Below are 22,058 nucleotides of genomic sequence, written 5' to 3'. Positions count from 1 at the left end.
AAGGTTTAAAAAACCCAAAATCTGTTCCCCGAAAAGAAAGAAAGAAAGAAGGAAGGAGGGAAGGAAAGAAAGAAAAAATAAGAGAGAAAAGAAAGAAAAAAAGACAAACAAAGAAAGAAGGAAGGAAGGAAAGAAAAAGTAAGAGAAAAAAAGAAAGAAAGAAAGAAAGAAAAGGTAAAAAACCTAAGAGAGAAGAAAGAATGAAAGAAAGAAAGGGAAAACAAAAAAGGAAAGAAAGAAAGAAAAAGAAAATTAAAAACAAACAAACAAACCCATAGGAATCAATCTACAATCCCTCCAAACACAACACAATTCAAATGATGCTGACTGACCTTGGGGTGAGCAAGCGGTTTTCCTCCCTTGGTCTCCTCCGGGTGGTAGAACCACTTGACCTTGACCATCATCTGACCACCCCAGCTCTCCCACAGCGACTCGATGCGACCAATGTAAGGACAGTGGTCTCTGCCCGTTGACACGAACACAGCGGAATCACCAACCTGAAACACAATTAAATTTCGTGACAGACTTGTAGGCGCTAAAAGTTAAAGGTTGAAGGGGTAGTCCTGTGACCACTTTGGTTGTAGAGGAGCAAGACATTACAAGGGGGGGGTTAAGAGCAGGAGCAGGGCAGTGGGGAAGAGGGTAAAGATGTAGAAAGCAAAAAGGGAGTACATTTACAACATAATGGGGGAAAGAGTGTAAATTATGGCAAGCATGCAGGTAATGGAATCAAACCATTTACCAACACGGTGATTTCCACCTGAACTTATATGATACAGACACTAGTAAATAAGTACGCAAGGTAATAAGTACGCAAGGTAATAAGGAGCAACTCAGGCTTACAGCAAATGTCAAACTACATGACAGACCATGATGGAATCGCTGCATCAGTCTAAAACACACCGCAGTGCACATTTACTCATTCTGAGTTGGTACTCATTTCAACTACAGGTCACTGTCATTTGCAGGTATCCCTTTTCACGTATTTCTTTTCCAGCCTCTAGCATAGTGAGGCTAAAACGAGCATCGCCCCTACTTATTGCTCTTGCTCGAAAGAACCATTGTCTCAACTCAAATGTCTCCCTCTTCTCTGCTCTTGTAAAATAGAACCATTGTCTCAACTCAAATGTCTCCCTCTTCTCTGCTCTTGTAAAATAGAACCATTGTCTCAACTCACATGTCTCCCTCTTCTCTGCTCTTGTAAAATAGAACCATTGTCTCAACTCACATGTCTCCCTCTTCTCTGCTCTTGTAAAATAGAACCATTGTCAACTCACATGTCTCCCTCTTCTCTGCTCTTGTAAAATAGAACCATTGTCTCAACTCACATGTCTCCCTCTTCTCTGCTCTTGTAAAATAGAACCATTGTCTCAACTCAAATGTCTCCCTCTTCTCTGCTCTTGTAAAATAGAACCATTGTCTCAACTCAAATGTCTCCCTCTTCTCTGCTCTTGTAAAATAGAACCATTGCATTAACTCACATTTTGACCTTATTTTAACTTTCTTATCAAAGGGCTACCTCTCATATTATACCTTATGAAGGCGAAACTACTCATATTTTTGTGCATATCGTACCAAAGTATAGTTCAGGGGCTTCTAAAATTTACTCTGCACTGTGTTCGATTTTGCAATAATTTCACGGGTTATTACAAATGTCAATACACGTACAACAAAAATGGGGATGGAGCCCGAATTTTTAAAATCCACTATGGTACTGTCTTTTCCTCTAAAAACTTTAAGTACAGACACAATTTGTCCACACACAAGGAGAGAAAAACATTACACCAATAACAATAATAAAGACTTTATTTGCCATTAAATTGAATAAATTATAATGATTTTTTTCTTTGACACATCTAATAGACCATGCCTGTGTGTTGCAACGGTATACATTAACTCAAAACTGCGTACCCTCTGTAACAGCAGTGTAGCTGAACCCCCCCCCCCCCCCCCCCCCCCCTCAACCCTAATTATTACCCATTCTCTAATAACTTCAGAAAATATCTGCATTCAGTTTAAGAAAGAGGACGCAAAGTCTCCAGGCACAATAGCCCCCTCGGCCCACTCACCCTTGAATTAATAATAATTGTTAGGCAGCGCAACCCGTCCATACAGACCCTTCTTTATCATTGTCAATAGCTTCTTGCAGCCGGTAATTAAGAAATGTTGAGTGCCCGCCCCCACCCCTCTCGGCTTATTGAGTGTGTGTGTGTGTGTGTTGTGTGTGTGTGTTTATGGGTGTTTGTGCGTGCGTGCGCGCGTGCGTGTGTGAGTGTGTGCTAGTCTTTGAAAAGCGTGCCATCACCAACACCAGCCATCACCCTCCATCCTCCTTCGTACACCCCTTTCCGGCCAAATTTCGTTGAAGCTGTCGGCGTATCTGCGCTAGCCATGCCCCTCCCTGTGATATTTCTAAGCACTGTCACCTTGAACTCTGTCATATGCAGCTATCCTCCCACTCTTCAGTCATGTGCCCAAGCCCCTACGCCCAACTTTCTCCCTCCATCCGTCGCTTGCCTTCAATAATGTAACTTTACATGGGCCAGTTTTCTACTCATTAAAAATGCTTGGTTTTTTTTCCGGCTCGTGCATTTCTACCCCAGTCTTTCGACCTTACCGTTGTCGTCAATCCATTTTAATTTATTTGTTATGAAATGTCTGTTGTCACTTAAAAGATGTCGCCATTGTGTCTTCCTCAAATACTTTCACGCCTACCCCCTTCATTGACCATCCCCCCCCCCCCCCCCCCACCCCCTCTTTTCTTCTTCTAATTAGATGACTAGATTAGATTACTAGTCACTCTCATGGGCGAGGGCTAGATGTAAAAAAGCACCATCGTAAATACAGAATTATCTTATCCTATCTTCTTTTTCCATACAGATCTGTCTTCCTTTTATTTTGTTGGTGTCCCAGCCACTAACCCCCCCCCCGCCATTAGTAGCAAATCTCTAATAACCATCCATCCTTCACTCTGCTCCAAGCTTGCAGTGCCTTTCGCCTGAAGCAATTAGAGGATGCGCTGTCAAGAAAGAAAGGGGAGGAGGAAGGAGATATGAGGTAAGGGGGGTAGGGTGAGAAACTCAGCAGGGGACGGGGTGGGAATTCGGGACATCCATGGACACACGTCAGCCTCTTGTCGCTGACAGCAGCTAGTGACTGGAATAATTCCATGCATAGTTAATGCCGCTCTCTTGCCTTGCTGGCATACTGCTGCAGCAAAGAGAAAACGGAGACGACATAAAGATGCGACTCTGTGCTCCCTTGTCACCCTCCCTACAACCCCCCCCCCCTCCCCCACCACTTCCCCGCTCATTGTAAACATTCCCCAGGCTGAAATTCTTCATAAGAGTATTTACCTCACGGCGTTGAAACGAAAGGTAAAAACAGAAAACAAACCGCTCTCAAATGTAAGTTTGTTTTTGTCCCCCAATATCAAAATATCGTATGCATCCGGCAGCTTTAGGGACTCCATACAAAATACATTGAGATAACTGACATTAATACATCTGTTCTCGGGGATGAATGTTCTGGTTTTTTCCCTCCCTTTCCTGGGCTTTATTCATCAAGTTCATCTATCTAGGTATTACTGTAATGAGGCTCCAATATGTACCGGCACGGTTGGCCTAGTGGTAAGGCGTCCGCCCCGTGATCGGGAGGTCGTGGGTTCGAACCCCGGTCGGGTCATACCTAAGACTTTAAAATTGGCAATCTAGTGGCTGCTCCGCCTGGCGTCTGGCATTATGGGGTTAGTGCTAGGACTGGTTGGTCCGGTGTCAGAATAATGTGACTGGGTGAGACATGAAGCCTGTGCTGCGACTTCTGTCTTGTGTGTGGCGCACGTTATATATGTCAAAGCAGCACCCCCCTGATATGGCCCTTCGTGGTCGGCTGGGCGTTAAACAAACAAACAAAGCTCCAATATGTTCAACTTTTGCGTGTGTTTTCCATACACCCGAAACCCTCAAAGTATCCTATTGATTCTTTTATTGTACATTAATGAGTGCAAAGAAGTGGAGCTCGATCGCCTATCAGGTTTCCCACAAAAGGCTTTTAATTACACATCTGAGAGCCGCTGTTTTTGACACAAAATCCAGCCATGCTTCGGGTTTCCCAAGACAACCGAGATGCTATCATCACTGCCAACACAAGTGGCCATTGATCCTATCGCCTTACTTTGAGGGTTCGAATCTCTGCTTGTTCTGAGGAGGCAGACGCCGTTGGACTCGAGTTACAAGTATAATCCGCAACAGTCATTAAAAGCCACGCGCTAAGAAAAGTAGGACGTGAAGAGAATCCTTCTAAAGTCACTGACATCTTGTTTCTGTCCATCATCCTTCACGTGGTGGGAGTCTCGATGACCAGGATGTGTGTGTGTGTGTGTGTGTGTGTGTGTGTGTGTGTGTGTGTGTGTGTGTGTGTGTGTGTGTGTGTGTGGTGTGGTGTGTGTGTGTAGAGAGAGTAAGAGAGGGCGAGAGAGAGAAAAAGAGAGAGAGAGCGAGAGAGAGAGTGAGAGAGTGAGAGAGAGAAAGAGAGAGAGAGACAGACAGACAGACAGACAGATACACAGACACACAGACAGACAGACAGACAGATATTCAGAAAGTGAAAACTCTGTTGACTTGTATGCATGAGTCTACAAGCGTGTCTATTTTACTCGTATATATATATCTATATATATATATAAGCGTCGTCCACGAATGACCGTGTGTCATAAATAAAGACTCTAAACAAACTCACAAGGTGTTATTTTGATGAAGAGACCTTGGGGGCACAAACGAAGGCAAATCAGTCTTGGAGACCAGTCTGTGTCGCTCCACAGAAACAATAACATTCATCCCTTTCAACCCCATCCGACCAGTTTTGAAACACCCTGCTGAGATTACAGATTAGTCTGCGTGGAACCGAACGGGTTCGGGGTTGGGATGGCGAGAAAGGGAAGGCATGAGGTGGGGGTAGGGGGGAGGGGGGGGGGCACTGGGGGGGGGGGGGGGCGTTGTGACTGAAAAAGAGGCGCTCAATAAAGTTAAAGAAGAGAGATGTTTAACAAGAAAAAAAGACCAAAAAAGAAGAGACAGGCGAGTGCAGGGATGAGAGATACGGAAGGGATATCAACGATCAGAGAATGAGGAAGATGGGGAGGGGGGGGGGGGGTGTAGGAAAATGTCTAGTGTGTGAGTGGGGGGGGGGGGATACAGACTGTCAAGAGGAGAGGAGAGGACGACAGATAATATTCATGGACGGGGTAGAGACCTTCTATGTCTGTGGGTAGAGACGGCCAGTGAGAAAAAAGAACGTTTTCTCTCCCCCCCTTCTTCCTCCCTCTTCAAAGACAAGGGGAAAAAATCAGCAGCAGACAGGCCAAAAAAGGATGAGATATGGCGCTATAGAATTTCATTCCAGTGCATGATGGCCGTCGCCCCAGCTGCCAGAGCCCAAGGTATCAATCAGCGCTGACTGGCAGGAATCGCCATCACACACAATGCAGGCGGGGAGACAATGCTGGGGACAAAGACACTCCTCCCTGGGACTTCTCTCCCCTTCCCCTTTGTTTCAGTCTTTCCTTCCAGGAGAGTTTTGTAGTCTTCCGTGGACTTTCATGTCATGTGTCTTTTTCTTTGTTTCAGTTCTTCGGTGGAATAGAAATCAAGGGGCCTTACTCTTGGTCCGTCTTGGAGACCAAGTTTTGTTGAGTAATATCACTCTTTCGTTCGGCAGCAGTTGTGCATGAAAGGAAATCACGCAGGTCTTTATTCTTGCAAAGCCATCTTTGGTGAGTACCGCAGGTCACTCTTTAGTGCGGCAGTAGTACTGCATGATATATGCGCACATATGCATCGTTTTCCAGACCCAAACAAAAACTCAAAACACCAACTACCAGACCTGCAAATGCGACATCACAATAATGACAAACAAACATAAAGACGTTTCCAAGATTTTTTGAAAGGTTGGAGTTCAGATGGTCTGAGTCACAGGCAAGGATCTTATAGTTTAATTCTTTATGATTTTGAAACAGAAAAAGACTTTAAAAAAAGACTTGGACAAACACGAATCCTTCTTTGCAGGACTTACATTGAGAAGGTCCGATCCACGGGCAATGGATTTGTAGAATTCTTTCTTGGCTTTGCCTCTCATGCCGGGCCTCTTGGTGCTGCGTCCATCCCATCTCCAGCCGTGGCGAGGCACTGTGTAACCTGTCACGTACAAATCAACACTGCGTTATTTGATGCAGCACTGAGAACCTTTAGAACGATCCCAGGTTCCATAAAACATTGAACATGCAGTTGTTCAGTCAACGGTTCAATAAATCACATATATCAGCACTTCAGTAAAAACCTTACAACATAGGGTCCTCGTCTTCAGCAAGAACTTAGATGCCACTGACAAAACTAAACAACAACAACAACAACAACAACAACAACAACAACAACAACAACAACAACAACAACAACAACAACAAAAGAGAGCGTAGAAGGAGTTGTCTGAACGATGCCATCAATTTGCACTCCAGTAGTTTTCCATGAGATAAGCTGAAGAAAAAAAATATAAAACTAAACAAAACGATAATATGGCAAAAGCAACAATTCCATGCAAAGTCTCGCACGTGAGAAACCGAAGACTTTAAAAAGAAACTTCTGACTCATACTTTAAAAATAAACTTCAGATTCAGAATAAACAGTCATAGACTCACCAATTTTGTCAACCTTTTTCTTCTTCCTCCCACGCTTAGGCTTGTCAGTGGCGGGATCGTCTTTGGAAGACTTGCTCTTGGCACCGCTCGTCTTCTTCTCGTCGTCAGAGGACGAGGACGACTTCTCTTCATCAGAACTGCCCTCGTCCTCCCCACTTTCCCCTCCGTCAGATTCACTTTCATTTTTGTCTCTCGTCTTGCTCGAGTTGTTCACGCTCGTCGTTGTTCCTGATCTCAGACCGCCACCTGTTCTTCTACCATCTCTCCTGGTGTTGAGACTCGAGTCGTCTTTGCACGCTCTCGTCCGGCTGGACGATTTTGCGCTAGCATTGGACTTGAGGGAGCGAGTATCGAAGAGGCTGCTGTCGTTGGAATTGTCGTCGTCTATCTGGTGAACTCTGGAAGAGGTTCGTCGCGTGGAGCTGCTTCCACACAGCGAGCTGGCGTCGTCGGTACTCTTCCGTAGTTCGTCTTCCGACAGTGTCCGACGTCGACGTTTGGTGGGGTACAAGAACGGATCCGGCTCTTCGGCTGAAAAAGACAAGGACAAAATACCAATTAAACTCTGGTGAAGGATTCTCTAATACCGTTGTATCTTGTGATGCCGTCACTGATGAAAGTTTTGTTTACACTAGCTTGATCAGTGGCCTAGTCTCGAGTTCAGCTTTTACCTCGTCACTACGCGGAGTGGAATTTACCATCCGAGTGAAAGCTCCTGACGCAGCGTTTGCGCTTGATAACTAAGCATTTGACGGTGGTTGGTGCTGTCACTGATTGAGGACTACACACAACAACACTGTATCACAGTCGCATGTGTCAATTTAAATGTATGGGTTAATGAATAACGAACTACAGACAAGATCAAAATCTATTCAACTTGCGACTTTCCAAGATTCTATTCTTTCAAGTAAATTTTCTGAACAAGAAACTGTAAGCGTTTGAACGCCGCCGGATTCATTGAAGAGCATGATAACGTTCCCACGTACATGCTTTAAAATGGGTCAGATCTTCGACCTGGCTACCCTGGAGCAAAAGGAAGAAAAGAAAGTTACTCACTGACAAGAGGAAAGTCGGGTGGAAGCAGACGAACATGGCTGAGAGGGATGCGCCCCGTGTCCCCATCGTCAAACTCCACGTTGACGGAACTCACATGGGGGTTGGGACTCGCTGGAAAAAACAAACAAACATGCAACTGAATAAATTTTATAACCAAAGCGCATCCACACATTTGCACCTATGCAAGCGAGCTGACAGAAGTACACAGTGCTCACACACGAACACACGTTGGCACATGAACACACAAACACACACACACACACACACACACACACACACACACACACACACACACACACACACACACAGACATCTGTCTTCCTTTTATTTTGTCACATTCTGAGACGCGACGATGAACACAATAATTTTAATCTTTTCGTTTGTTTTGTAGGAGGAATTATAAGGTGAACCTACTTTTGGCAACTGTTCCCGGGTAGAGACATCTAAACTGCTGGCTCCAGTAAGCGCACACCCTCGTTCCTTCTGGTACGTAGCGTTGAGATCCTGGGGCAACTGCCATAATCTGTTCACACAATTGAAAATACATGTACGTACCGTATCAGAAATCAGTGCCCATGGAACACATTTTGTTATGGAAACTTCCACTTTTGCAGTAATGGAAACTCATTTTACACTTGCAGAGAGAGAAAAAAAAAAGATTGGAAGAGAATTTGAATGCTGTAGTGATCGAACTCTGCATTGGGCAATTTTTGCTAGTTGAAATGGGAGTGGGAACAAGAGGGGCGGAAAAGGGAGAGAGAGAGGGAGAGAGAGAGAGCGAAACAGAGACAGGGAGAGAGATAGAGGGAGAGAGACAGAGAAAAGAGATAGAAAGACAGAGACAGAAAGACAAAAAAAGAAGAGAAACTGCAGAGACAGAGCGATAGACAGAAAGACAGGGACCAGCTTCGGGACAAGGTTGACGACCTGGAGCAATACAGCAGGAGGAACTGTATCCGCATCAACAATGTTCCGGAGCTGGACGGCGAGGATACTGATAGCGTCATCAAGGCTGTCGGCAAGGCAGTAGGCGTCGAGCTCACCGACGCCATGCTCGACAGGAGTCACCGAGTTGGGAGGAGACCGGGACCAGGTGACACTTACAGCAGAGCCATTATTTGTAAGTTCGCCTCTTACAGGTTCAAGTCAGCTCTGATGAGGAGCAAGAAAACCTTAGCCAAGACCGATGCTAAGAAGATCCTCCCCGACCGCGCATGGGCTGCAGCTAGGACGCCGACCCAAGTCTTCATCAACGACGATCTAACTCAGGTGCGTTCTGAGCTGGCTGCCAAGGCAAGAAAGTTGAAGAAAGACAAGAAATTCGAGGAGACGTGGGTACGGGATGGGACAATTTTTGTGAAGCGCGGTAGTGCAGTCACCAGAGTGACCACCATGCGCAACCTGCTCGCTTTGATATAGGCAACCTAGATGCATTGTCTCAAGTTTCCTCACATAGTGCGATGCATTGTTTAGAATATATTATATGTATAGTGACTAAACGAGTATCCACAATATAGCCTATATACAATTTATATAATATACAACATGCAGTATTGCATATCAAATATTCTGCGCTTCTATGTACTATGTACTACACACTATGTTGATGATGGTTTCATGATTATAGTTAAGCCATGGTATGCACATCTTATGATAAGTTTAAACATTTATAAAACATGCAGTGAAAAACAAACAAACATCCTGCGCCACTTTGTACTCTTTTGATAATGGCTCAATGTGTACAATTGAGTTGTGGTATGCACACAATAGCGTAACATAAAAAATACTATGTCATATATCTCAAGTACATTGTACCTGATTCGATGATAAAAAAAAAATGATGATAAAATCATGTACCTATGAACCATGTACCCGTTGCACCCGATGTGTCAAACAACTTTGCCTTTGCTCACTCGGCGCCTCGTTTTCTTTTGCCACCAGCTATTTGTGCACGTTTTCGCACGAGGACTGTTCACGTATTTTCACGTGTCTTTTAAGCTGGTCTGCGTGTCTCATCAGGTGTGCCACGCCTGCCCTAGTTTGTGCACGTATTGAAAGACCACAGGCCAAACGACAAATTTTAATGCGGTCAGCATTTTACCCTTTGTCTTGCATGTGAACATTAAATGTTGTTCAAGAGAGCAAGTGGCAGTACTTTCTCTTCTATTATCTCTGGTTGTTTTAGTTATTTTTTAGTTATTTTTGAAATAGTTACCTTTGATTGATACCTTAGTTTACCCTATATTTTACATTAACACGCGAGACTGCGTGTCTAAATATTTTGTTTTCGATTGTTTTTGATTGTTGACTTTAACTGTCGACGTTGTTGATTGTGTGTTTGTTTGATTGTTGGTTTGTTTGCTTGTTGTTGTTTGTTTGCTTGTTGTTGTTTGTTGTTGTCCACAATGACTTCATGCCTGTTGCAAAAGGATGGGGCGCACGTGTCGGGGAGATTGTCTCACACCCTTGGCTCTGCCTTGTTTGATTTTTTGCAACGAGCTGTGACCTAGATGGGTGGGTGTAGTCTGTCTCAATACAGAGCCAGTGTGGGAAGTTATCTCCCTGTTGCGTCAGCGCTATCTGTGTATAAACTATCTTTTCTTAACAGGGGAAATATCCAGTCGCTTATGATTATTCTCGTTCGTGGTAGTGCTGGCTTGTCTCTTGCGTTGTTTTTGTTTTTATTTCCTGCCCAGAAGCTTACTCGTAACGACCCAATATGTTGTTACGACATTGCTGTGAACTTTGCTGGTTCGATGTGGACATATGCCACCTCACTCATTTTTTGTGCTGATTCTGTGAATTTTACATCTCAAACCATATCTATTGCAATTTGCTTATTGTTGTTTATGTGTGGTGATATCCATCCTAATCCTGGACCAAGCACAACCCGAGGGGATGGGATCTCTATTGTTCATGTAAACACTCGCAGTCTTCAATATAAGACACCGTTCCTTGAGGCCGAATTGGGGAAGTTTGATATAATAACTGTATCTGAGACCTGGCTGTCGGACAAAGTTGACCAAGACTGCATCTGCTTAAAAGGTTACCACCCTCCAGTTAGACGTGATAGGCCCGGGGATTCCCACGGCGGCGTAGCCGTTTATGTAAATAGTAATCTGATTTGCAAACCGAGGATCGACTTGTGTATACCTGATTTGGAAGCGATCTGGATTGAGACTAAGTTGGGTCAAGATACTCTTCTCGTTGGTGTGTTTTATAGACCACCGAGTGCAACCGTCGACCATTGGCTTCTTATCAACGATTCCGTTCAACTTGCCATGAATACCCCACATAGGTTTATTATCTTTGGTGATCTCAACGCTGATTGTACTGTTAACCCCCCGTTTCATCTGCGGGAATTAATGAACACAAACAGTTTATCTCAGTTGATATCAGAACCCACTCGAATAACCGATACCTCGTCAACTATAATCGATCTGGTATTAACTCCGTGTCCTAACTTGGTAAAACGAGTTGGTGTTCTACCACCTGTATGCAGTGACCACTCGTGTCCTTTTGTATATTTGAATTATGACTTACCGTCGGGTGGTTCATTCAAACGAACACTATATAATTATTCCAAAATCGATGTTGACAAGTTGTTGCAAGATATGGAAAGTGTAGATTGGAATAATATAGTCGATTTAGAATCCATTGATGACGCCGCTGAAATGTTTTCCGATAAGTTAATGATGATAGCTAAAGAATGTATGCCTGTAAAGGTAGTGACAATGAACGGACACGATGCTGTATGGATCACCGAGGAAATCAAAAAGTTGATTAGGAAAAAGCAATATATTCACGCATTAGCCAAACGTCTGGATACTGTATGGTGCTGGTCTCTTTTCCGACGGTTGAGAAATAATTTGACTGATGTTATAAGAAAAAGGAAAGAAGAGCACATTAGGGAACTAGAAAATAGAATATTGTCACCTCATAATTTTGGCAATAAAGACTGGTGGAAGGTAGTCAACTCTTTTTTGAAAAAGAAAGGAATGAGTACAAACGAGATTCCGCCCATCGAAAGCAATGGAATTGTGTATTACTCTGCAGAGGACAAAGCCGAGGTTTTTAATGAAGCATTCCTACGACAGTCGCATATACAAGGTCATGATGATGACGTTCCACCAGTCGAAGAAGAGCCCATTTCCATTAGTCCTCTCGTGATAACTACCGAAATGGTGTACGCTGTTCTAAACAACCTCGATGTTAGGAAAGCAGTAGGTCCTGACTTGGTTCACAATAAACTTCTTAAATTTGCTGCTTGTATTATTTCAAATCCGCTTGCAACCCTTTTCCAGAGATCGTTGGCTGAGGGAAAGTTTCCGAAAATTTGGAAAGTAGCTCATGTGAATCCCATTTATAAGAAAGGTGAAAAAGAACACTGCAGTAACTATCGTCCGATTTCACTACTCAGTTGCATTGGAAAAGTATTGGAAAAATGTGTTCAAGCCCATGTTTTTCGATATCTCACAGAGAATGATTTATTAACGGTTTCTCAGTCAGGGTTTATTCCTGGTGATTCAACTAGTTTCCAGTTGTTGAGTATGTATGACGATTTTTGTCAATCCTTAGATAAGCAGTTGACGACCCAGGCTGTTTTCTGTGATATATCAAAAGCCTTCGACAGAGTGTGGCACAAGGGTTTGTTGCATAAATTATATGCTATAGGCATAAGAGGTGTTTTATTAAAATGGTTTGAAGATTATTTGACAGGCAGGTTACAAGCCGTTGTTATCCAAGGCAGGAAATCGACATACGGACGTGTTTGTTCAGGTGTTCCCCAAGGTTCTGTTCTGGGGCCCTTGTTGTTCCTTGTGTACATTAACGATATTGTCATTAATATCGAATCTGTCATTAAACTTTTTGCTGATGATACCAGTTTGTATTTATCTCTAAATGATGCAAACACGCGGACACAGATCTTAAATGCAGACTTAGCCAAAATTGCACACTGGGCGGAAAAATGGAAAGTTAATTTCAATAATTTAAAAACAGATTTGATGACCTTTTCTGGAAATAGAATGCCTGAAACCCTTCCTCTTGTATTTGATGGAACAATTCTGAGAGAAAACCACGTTCACAAACATCTTGGTGTACTGATTCAGAGCGACTGCAAATGGGAATCACATGTTCAGTCAATTATATCTAAAGTACGTGTTCTTCTCTCATGTTTTCGGTCCTATAAGTATCGCCTTAGCCGAAAGGCACTTGAACTTATGTATAAATCTTTTATTATTCCCCATTTTGATTTTTCTGACGTCATTTGGGATAACTGTTCTGACAGATTAGCTACTTTATTAGAAAACTTGCATCTTGATGCCATAAGAACCATTATAGGTGCAGTTCGTGGCACGAGTCACCAAAAATTGTACGATGAATCAGGATTTACAACACTGAAGGAGAGGCGAAAAAGACACAAATTGATTTTGTATTTCAAATTAGTTAATGCACGCGTGCCACCATACTTACTAGAACGTCTGCCTCCTCTCGTTGCTTCTGTGAACCCTTACCATAGACGAAGACCACTTGACAGACAGACTCCCCACTCTCGAACTGAATTGTATAAAAAGTCATTTTTTCTGTCTTCGACTTCCCTGTGGAATGAGCTTCCAGATACTGTAAAACAACTTGATTCTATTGGGTTATTTAAAAAACGTATTAGTTCTGATGATTCTGTTGTTCCCTCGTATAGATACACATCTGATCGAAAATCAGAAATTATCCATTGCAGACTGAGATTGAGGATCAGCAATCTAAATAGTGATCTATTTGACAGACATTTAATTCCCGACCCGTCATGCACTTGTGGTTATCGTGTTGAAAATGCGGAGCACTATATTTTTCATTGCCCCTTATCTCTTCAAATACGTGAAGTCACCTTGTCAACACTGCCCAACTATGATTTGCTAACCGCTGATGATTTTCTGTATGGCAATAGAGACAAGTCAGACAGCGAAAATGCATTGATATTTGACCAGTTATTCAGGTTTATCTTATTAAGCAAACGTTTTGAATAATGAATGCATTTATCTCATCCATGTTCGAAACGACCATGTGCAGTACTGTTTACATTTCCTTGTTCTGGTAGTATTCTATTTTCAACCATGTGGAAGTCATTGTATGCGTGTGTGTGCGAGTGAGTGTGCGAGCGCGTGTGAGTACTGTTGTTAGTTTAGCATTGGGGTTTTTTTTTTTGCTTTTGCTTTTTGTTTCCTTTTATTGTTACATGTTTGTCTACCATAATTTACCATTATTATTTTGACATTATTTCAAATTTGTTATATTAAAATCGTCCGCCAAATTTCATTTGCTTTTAAGAGTACGCTTATAAGCCTAGCTTGTTGTGCTCCATGTTCCTTACTTCATGTATGCGGTAATAGTACCAATGGAATTTATTGAATAAACTTGTTTAAACCAAAGACAGGGAGAGAGAGAGAGAGGGGGGGGGGGGGGGAGAGAGTTACCGCAGGCTGGAACTTATTAATTTTGAAATGGTGACATGGGACCGTGTTCTTCTAGAGTAAAATATATCATGATTCAGTTGAAGGATCACGTAACATACCACGACCCTCCCCATTTCACCCGTCAGCCACTCCGAAAAAATAGAGCATAATTTCGGCGAGTTAATTGCAACAGCTCTTTAACAAATGTTTTTAAAAATGCCAATATATGGGACACATCCTCCGGCTACACCAGAACTAATATTTTTCTAATCTTTCTGTTTTGCACGCCCCAATGACATCGTCAGAGCCCATCTCGTCTTACCATTGATTCCCATTTCGATCATGCAAAGTCACCAGCGCGTGTCGGTGTCGACTCAATGTGAAGAGGAAAATGAAAATGACGGGGAAGTGAGTTGAGTGATGATGATGGGTGGGTGGAGCATAAAGAGGGGGGTGGGGGTGGAGAAAGATAGTGTGTGTGCGTTTAAGGGGGTGGGGGTGAAGGTGCTACGGAGGGGCTGGGAGGAAAAGCCTCATTACAAGCCTTTGTTAGCATGCTCTCGTTAAACCGCAGGGTTTCCGCCGGCCGCATCTCGAAGCCGTAGGGAGAACAGAAGCGGCGGATTATACAGTGACAATGGCCGAAACCACGTCCAAAGAGCGCCAGTGAAAAAACTCTGCCTCAGGGCCTAAATGGCGCGTTACAAATAAATGCCCGTGATAATGGCCCAGCAGCTTTTTATCTACGGGCCCTCTGTGGGCTCTTTCGATCCTTCCATCTTTTATGCAGCCAAGCCATAAAACAAATGACTCGTTACCTACCCCCCCAACCGCCTCCTCGTATTTTCTATCTATCATATCCATCATCATGTCGTTCTGACCCTCCCCCCCCTCACGCCTCACGTCCGTCATCTTCTTCCACCGCCTCTTTCCGGCCGCCTATCCCACAACCCATCAGTGTTGTATGACTTGTATGCATGGAAGCCTCATTTCATTGCTATGCCTATCCCCTAATTCATCTGCATACACCTAACTCACTGCACCTACTTGACACATGAAAACTGAAAGTTAACTTTCTAGAAAAAGGTTTAATCGTATCACGTTTGGCTGATATGGGTTTAGCTACACCATGTTTCTCTTCTTCACTGACAGGAAACTAAACGGTCTTACTGAGCAACAGTGACCAACACCACTGTTGTAACTAAAGATGATGGCCATTTATAGGTTCTATACTGTGTACGATCTTACCGAGCAAAGTGAAACAGCAGCCAAAAGAGCTAAAGGGAGAAGATTAAAATAATGCGAACACAGTGTCCAAAAGTAGCCCTCTCTTCATTTCAGTTGGCACTGGCAACACGTCTCTGTATCATTTACACCGTGCAGGCTCACAATATGTTATCATCTTCATCAATCGCAGACAAAAAGCTGGCTTCTCTATGCTGGCTTCTTCGTGCATGCGATGGATGAAACAGTCACAGCCAAACGCTTGTCTGATACAGAAAGTTATGTCCCATATCAAATTTCACTGACCGTTTCTGGAAGCTTTGAAGTTCCAAACTCTACTAATATTCAACTCCTTAATGAGATATAGTATCACATTCATAATTTGAAATTATCCCCAGGAGTAATTCCTCGAGTATGCTTTCACGAATGCTGCGTGGTAGATGGCAAGATACAGCGGAGACCACAGAGCCTGTTAATCCTCCGTGAGTCGTGAGGTCTCTGCATTCTGCAAGTGCTCAATAGGGAATTTGTTTGTTGAAGCAGAAAGCAAAATAGAGACAGATGTATGAAGCAAATGGCCCATGCCACTACAGACAGGCGGAGGGATCGACCACAGGGGCATTGCGCGGGACGTATTTATCTTAAAAAGAATCTTGGGTAATTTTTACAAGTGTCCTCTTGGGGCCGGTCATTGAAAGCGTGCTGCTGAAAATTTAAACAGGTTGGTTTACGACCAGGCATTAGCAGGCGAGCGTATCATTCTGTTCTGCAGTCAGCCACTCTTCTGCTTCTGGAAATGATGGGATGCGTGTACTCCAAAATAGTGAGTGAGAGAGAGAGAGAGAGACACTGACACTGACACTGACACTGACACAGTTTAATTGAATATGGGCCTACAGCCCCTTTCAAGGGGGGGGGGGGGGTACACATGAATCACAGGAAAAAATAGAAAACATGATATTGAAACGTATGCAAAATACACAGTGGTTTGTTCCAAGCTGTCCTCTATCTATAATCTTGCACATCAATGCTGCCTAATATATACATACAACCGAACAATAAATACAACAACAACAAAACCTACAGCGACAATTAATCCTCATTATTATTTAACATTGACAATCTTAACTGAAATGCAAAAAACAAAAACTTTGCTAAATCTACAATTGTTTCTGTGTCTTGTTTTTTAAACATGGTAATCATACTACCCAACTGATCACCAACACTTAACAAGAAGAGCAAACGCTCGATCGAGTCACTTTCGCAGTTCTGAATATTATATGAGGCATCAGATGGACAGGAAGAAATTGCTATTCACAACACAATGAGTCACGTTCACATAAAATTTGAGCCCGGTCACTTTTATAGTTTCCGAGAAAAGCCCAACGTTAAGTTGTGTGTTGCCGAACAGAAAAGGCTAGTTATCTCCCTTGTTTTTCTGATAACGTTCGTAAAAGGCTACAGATGTAAATACTTTGATGTAAAGAATAATCCTACAAAGTTTCAATCACATCCGATGAACTTTGTCAAAGATATAAAATGTCTAATTTTTCCTTTGACGCTGACCTGTGACCTTGAAAAAGGTCAAAGGTCAACGAAACCATCGTTAAAGTGTAGAGGTCATTGGAGGTCACGACTAAACAAAATATGAGCCCGATCGCTTTGATAGTTTCCGAGAAAAGTCCAACGTTAAGGTGGTGTCTACGGACGGCCGGCCGGACGGCCGGCCGGACAGACTAACACTGACCGATTACATAGAGTCACTTTTTCTCAAGTGACTCAAAAACTGTGCTAAATACTTTATTCTTAACTCACAATATGTTTGGCATTCAAAGAGAGACTGAGAGAAAGAGAGAGAGAAAGAGAGAGAGTGAGAGAGAGAGAGAGAGAGAGAAAGAGAGAGCGAAAGAGAGAGCGAAAGAGAGAGCGAAAGAGAGAGCGAGAGAGAGCGAGAGAGAGAGAGAGAGACTCAGAGAGAGAGAGAGAGAGAGAGAGAGAGTGAGAGAGAGAGAGAGAGAGAGAGACAGACAGAGAGGGAAAGAGATGAGGAAGAAAGAGAGAGACAGAGAAAGAGAGAGAGGGAGAGAGAAAGAGAGAGGAAGAAAGAAAGATTGAGACAGACAGACAGACAGACAAATAAACAGATAGACAGACATACAAAACAAAACATATCCTACCAAAAAGGCCACATACCCTACATCCATGGCGTCAGTTCTAAACATACGGAAGTGATGCTAAAACTCTATAATAAGAATAATTACGAGGATCTTCCCGAGAGTGCACGATAAAACACAAGAGGTAGAGAGCGGAGATGAGTGTGTCGGGTGGGCTGGGATGGGCTGGGGTGGGCTAGTGACTTAAAAAGGGGCAAGAAATGAAATAAAACACAATAGACTCAGATATTTACCGCGTCTTTCAGGATTTCCTCTCTGGGACAAATGTGTGGCCTGGTGCCGCGCTGTCCACTAACAACCACACCATATCTGAAAAGAAACAAATGAATGGTGATAAAATAAAGTATTTAACAATCCAGAATGTTCTCTTTAACCGTTTGTTTTTGTTGTCAGAAAAGTGAACGAGATCTTGTTTCGCTTTAAACAGTGTTGTGTCCACTTACGTAACATCACACTAATAATCATCGATGTTTCGAAGCAGAACAAGTTCACGGCTCATAGTGATATCTTCAGAATGTGGTTTACAACTAGCGAAGAATATGACAATGGTGAAAAGTCATATTTTCATCGGAAGATGGAGTACGGCTGCCCATATGACAGGGTGATTGAAAACACTTAATCTTCCGTTTTGGATGACAGAGTCACCTTCTCCTTACCAAATAATTCCGCGAATGTTAAGTTCGAGTACGCTTGATAACAAAAACAACATTATATAGAAAAAGTCTTGGCATTTGCCAATAGCCAAAACTAAACAAGTCGCGTAAGGCGAAAATACAATATTTAGTCAAGTAGCTGCCATTTTTCAGCAAGACCGTATACTCGTAGCATCGTCAGTCCACCGCTCATGGCAAAGGCAGTGAAATTGACAAGAAGAGCGGGGTAGTAGTTGCGCTAAGAAGGATAGCACGCTTTTCTGTACCTCTCTTTGTTTTAACTTTCTGAGCGTGTTTTTAATCCAAACATATCATATCTATATGTTTTTGGAATCAGGAACCGACAAGGAATAAGATGAAAGTGTTTTTAAATTGATTTGGACAATTTAGTTTTGATAATAATTTTTATATATTTAATTTTCAGAGCTTGTTTTTAATCCGAATATAACATATTTATATGTTTTTGGAATCAGCAAATGATGGAGAATAAGATAAACGTAAATTTGGATCGTTTTATAAATTTTTATTTTTTTTTTACAATTTTCCGATTTTTAATGACCAAAGTCATTAATTAATTTTTAAGCCACCAAGCTGAAATGCAATACCGAACCCCGGGCTTCGTCGAAGATTACTTGACCAAAATTTGAACCAATTTGGTTGAAAAATGAGGGCGTGACAGTGCCGCCTCAACTTTCACGAAAAGCCGGATATGACGTCATCAAAGACATTTATCAAAAAAATGAAAAAAACGTTCGGGGATTTCATACCCAGGAACTCTCATGTCAAATTTCATAAAGATCGGTCCAGTAGTTTAGTCTGAATCGCTCTACACACACACACACACACACACACACGCACGCACACACATACGCACATACACCACGACCCTCGTTTCGATTCCCCCTCGATGTTAAAATATTTAGTCAAAACTTGACTAAATATAAAAAGAAGAAGAAGACGAAGCAGAGCACAAGGAGAGTAAGATGCACTTACATGTCTGGTGGCTGTATGTCCTGCACCTGTCCCTCGTAGAAGAGACAGTCCCTGAAGAACAGCACGTGCAGTCCGTGCCGCAGCTCTTCCTGACTTATGGTGCACGAGCGCGGCTCTGCAACACAGACACACAACTTAACACTCATTGGAGTCGATTCACCTTGAACTGTACTGGGCTGCATTGCTACAGAACTACACCACCAAAACCATAACTAAATAACTAAATCAACAATTAAATCAATCGATAATCAATCAATCAATTCATTAAACATCCAATCAATTAATCAACCAATCAACCACAATTTAAAAAAAAACACGTGAAAGAATCATTTATACGCCGCTCAGAGGCACACACACGTTCGCACACAATAAAGCAAGCAAAGGCATCCTAGTAGTTCAACAGTTTGCATTGTCAAACAATCATAAAGACAAACATTCCAAATGAAATGTAACCTGCTTCATCAAACAGTTGTTCACTGACCTTTCCAGCTACAGTGGAACCTCCCATAACGACCCCTCCAAAAAACGACCCCCTCCGTTTGCCGACCAATTTTCTGGGCACGGATGCCTTTTACACTGTAACTAACCTCCGAATGGCGACGTCCTCCTTTTTCAGACGATCGACCTACCAACAAAGTGTCAATAACGATAAAGACCCCTCCCTTTTGCGACCGATTTTTCTGGACATTTTGGAGGTCGTTAGTGGGAGGTTTTACTGTATAATCAAAGTGGAAATGTACTGACCAGGCGTTACAGCTCGCTCCCTCAGACTGCTCAGCGGCACGTTGTCTCCTTCACTGGAGGAATCCGACTCCACCACCGTCTCCCCCTTCTTCACCTCCGCCGTCGCTTTCGGTTTCTCTTCTCTCGGTTTCCGCTTTTCCTCCTTTGGGCCTCGTTTCTGTACAAAGGGAGACAAGTGTTAGCTCCTTGCATTGACACAACACAATTGCTTCATTTGTCCAAACAAACGGTGAACAGTGAAGTGAATGTATCTAAACTAACGTTATTTTGTTACTGGGAGACCAAATACCGAGTCGGTTTGGTTCAGTTCATAAACTAAGAACTTCCCCGAATTGAGCTTTGATGTCGTTGGACGAGTCCCATATAATAACTATTCTTTAATTTAAGAGAAAATTCGCCTCCTCCTCCCCTGCCTTTTTTTTTTTTTAAACATAAGTTTATTTTAACAAAGGTTACAATCATGACATGTTTTATTTTATTTTATTTTATTTTATGCAATTTATATCGCGCACATATCTCAACCACGGATTCAAGGCGCAGGGATTTATTTATACAAAATACACAGGTAACAGCAATAAGCTAGAAGCTTACAGTGGTGTTCCTGCATGGACAGTACAACCCCTGCCCTTGATACCGTAACAAACGTATAAACGCTTCTTTAAGGCACAAAACATATACATCTTATACAATAAGACCTCGGCCCAAATACTTTATCTTACTCCCCTAGATAGACTAATCTTTGACCTTACTCCTAACATCCGCAGCAACCACAGAGAGGCAGCTACCCCACTCTTCAACAAAAATGAAAGTAACATCCGCAGCAACCATGTACCACAGAGAGGCAGCTACCCCACACTTCAACAAAAATTAAAGTAACATCCGCAGCAACCACAGAGAGGCAGCTACCCCACACTTCAACAAAAATTAAAGTAACATCCGCAGCAACCACAGAGAGGCAGCTACCCCACACTTCAACAAAAATTAAAGTATCGGGCGATCGTAGGGGAGAAGGGAGGAGGGTAGGCCAAACTTAAACATCAAAGTGATAGATCAGTGCCGGCGTCACCCGAAACCACATGCAACATATAGACTGGACTCTACACAGAGCTCAGTTTTGTTTGTTTGTTTGTTTGTTCGTTCATGGGGTGAAACTCCCACGGCTTTTACGTGTATGACCGTTTTTACCCCGCCATTTAGGCAGCCATACGCCGCTTTCGGAGGAAGCATGCTGGGTATTTTCGTGTTTCTATAACCCACCGAACTCTGACATGGATTACAGGATCTTTTTCGTGCGCACTTGGTCTTGTGATTGCGTGTACACACGGGGGTGTTCGGACACCGAGGAGAGTCTGCACACAAAGTTGACTCTGAGAAATAAATCTCTCGCCGAACGTGGGGACGAACTCACGCTGACAGCGGCCAACTGGATACAAATCCAGCGCGCTACCGACTGAGCTACATCCCCGCCCACAGAGCTCAGTGAACATATACTACTACAAACAAAGGTATACAGTTCACAGACACCCCACTCCTCCACCCCTACCCTTTGGGACCGTAGGACGCCAGGCAACAGGCGGTAAAAATCAAGGCCTCCGTATCACAGACTTACACTGAGATACAGGCGACCTCCCTGACCCCCCTTTTTAATGTCGTTTCCCTGACCATAAAGCATGCACGGGATAAAGACAATACGACCTCGCCTCATCGACTGGTCTACAGTGCGCGACCTTTGTAGGGGGCATGGTCTGGCTCAACTTTTATGTTTCGGGCGTATAAAAATAATAAGGGTAATACGTTGTATGTCTGTGTTGAGATGGGAGCATAAAGTTGTTAGAATGATGTGACTGTCTCACAGGCATGGGAAGGTACTGTTTTATGTGTGTGGTCTGTCTGGCCTGGGGTTTCAAAGGGTCTTGATACGGAGGAAGAGATACAGAAAGGTAAAGGGAGAATAAAAAACGGAGAAAGAGTTGGGCAGTTAATTAACCCATGCCTGATTAACCGTTAAAGGTAGTCCCAATGAATGAGAGATGATGATGATGATAATGATGATGATGATGATGGAACTTTAATTTAC

General features: G+C 43.0%; 1 protein-coding gene across 4 annotated transcripts in view; it reads right to left on the bottom strand.

Annotated features, from left to right (window-relative positions):
* LOC138960327 (trinucleotide repeat-containing gene 18 protein-like) overlaps positions 1-22,058 on the bottom strand; it is a 208,001-nt gene that overhangs the window by 2,604 nt on the left and 183,339 nt on the right. For all 4 annotated transcript variants that reach the window (XR_011453945.1, XM_070332186.1, XM_070332187.1 and 1 more), the window contains 8 exons: positions 19,982-20,138; positions 19,238-19,352; positions 17,825-17,900; positions 8,159-8,267; positions 7,745-7,855; positions 6,689-7,219; positions 6,070-6,191; positions 333-497 (listed from right to left, as the gene is read on the bottom strand). Coding sequence is in view for 3 of the 4 variants with exons in the window: in XM_070332186.1 (XP_070188287.1) it covers positions 333-497; positions 6,070-6,191; positions 6,689-7,219; positions 7,745-7,855; positions 8,159-8,267; positions 17,825-17,900; positions 19,238-19,352; positions 19,982-20,138 (1,386 nt within the window). In the remaining variant the exon portion in view is untranslated. The remainder of the gene's footprint in view (positions 1-332; positions 498-6,069; positions 6,192-6,688; positions 7,220-7,744; positions 7,856-8,158; positions 8,268-17,824; positions 17,901-19,237; positions 19,353-19,981; positions 20,139-22,058) is intronic.

Source organism: Littorina saxatilis, linkage group LG2 (assembly GCF_037325665.1).
Source record: "Littorina saxatilis isolate snail1 linkage group LG2, US_GU_Lsax_2.0, whole genome shotgun sequence".
Taxonomy (NCBI): domain Eukaryota; kingdom Metazoa; phylum Mollusca; class Gastropoda; order Littorinimorpha; family Littorinidae; genus Littorina; species Littorina saxatilis.
This window is presented reverse-complemented; position numbering and strand designations above follow the sequence as displayed.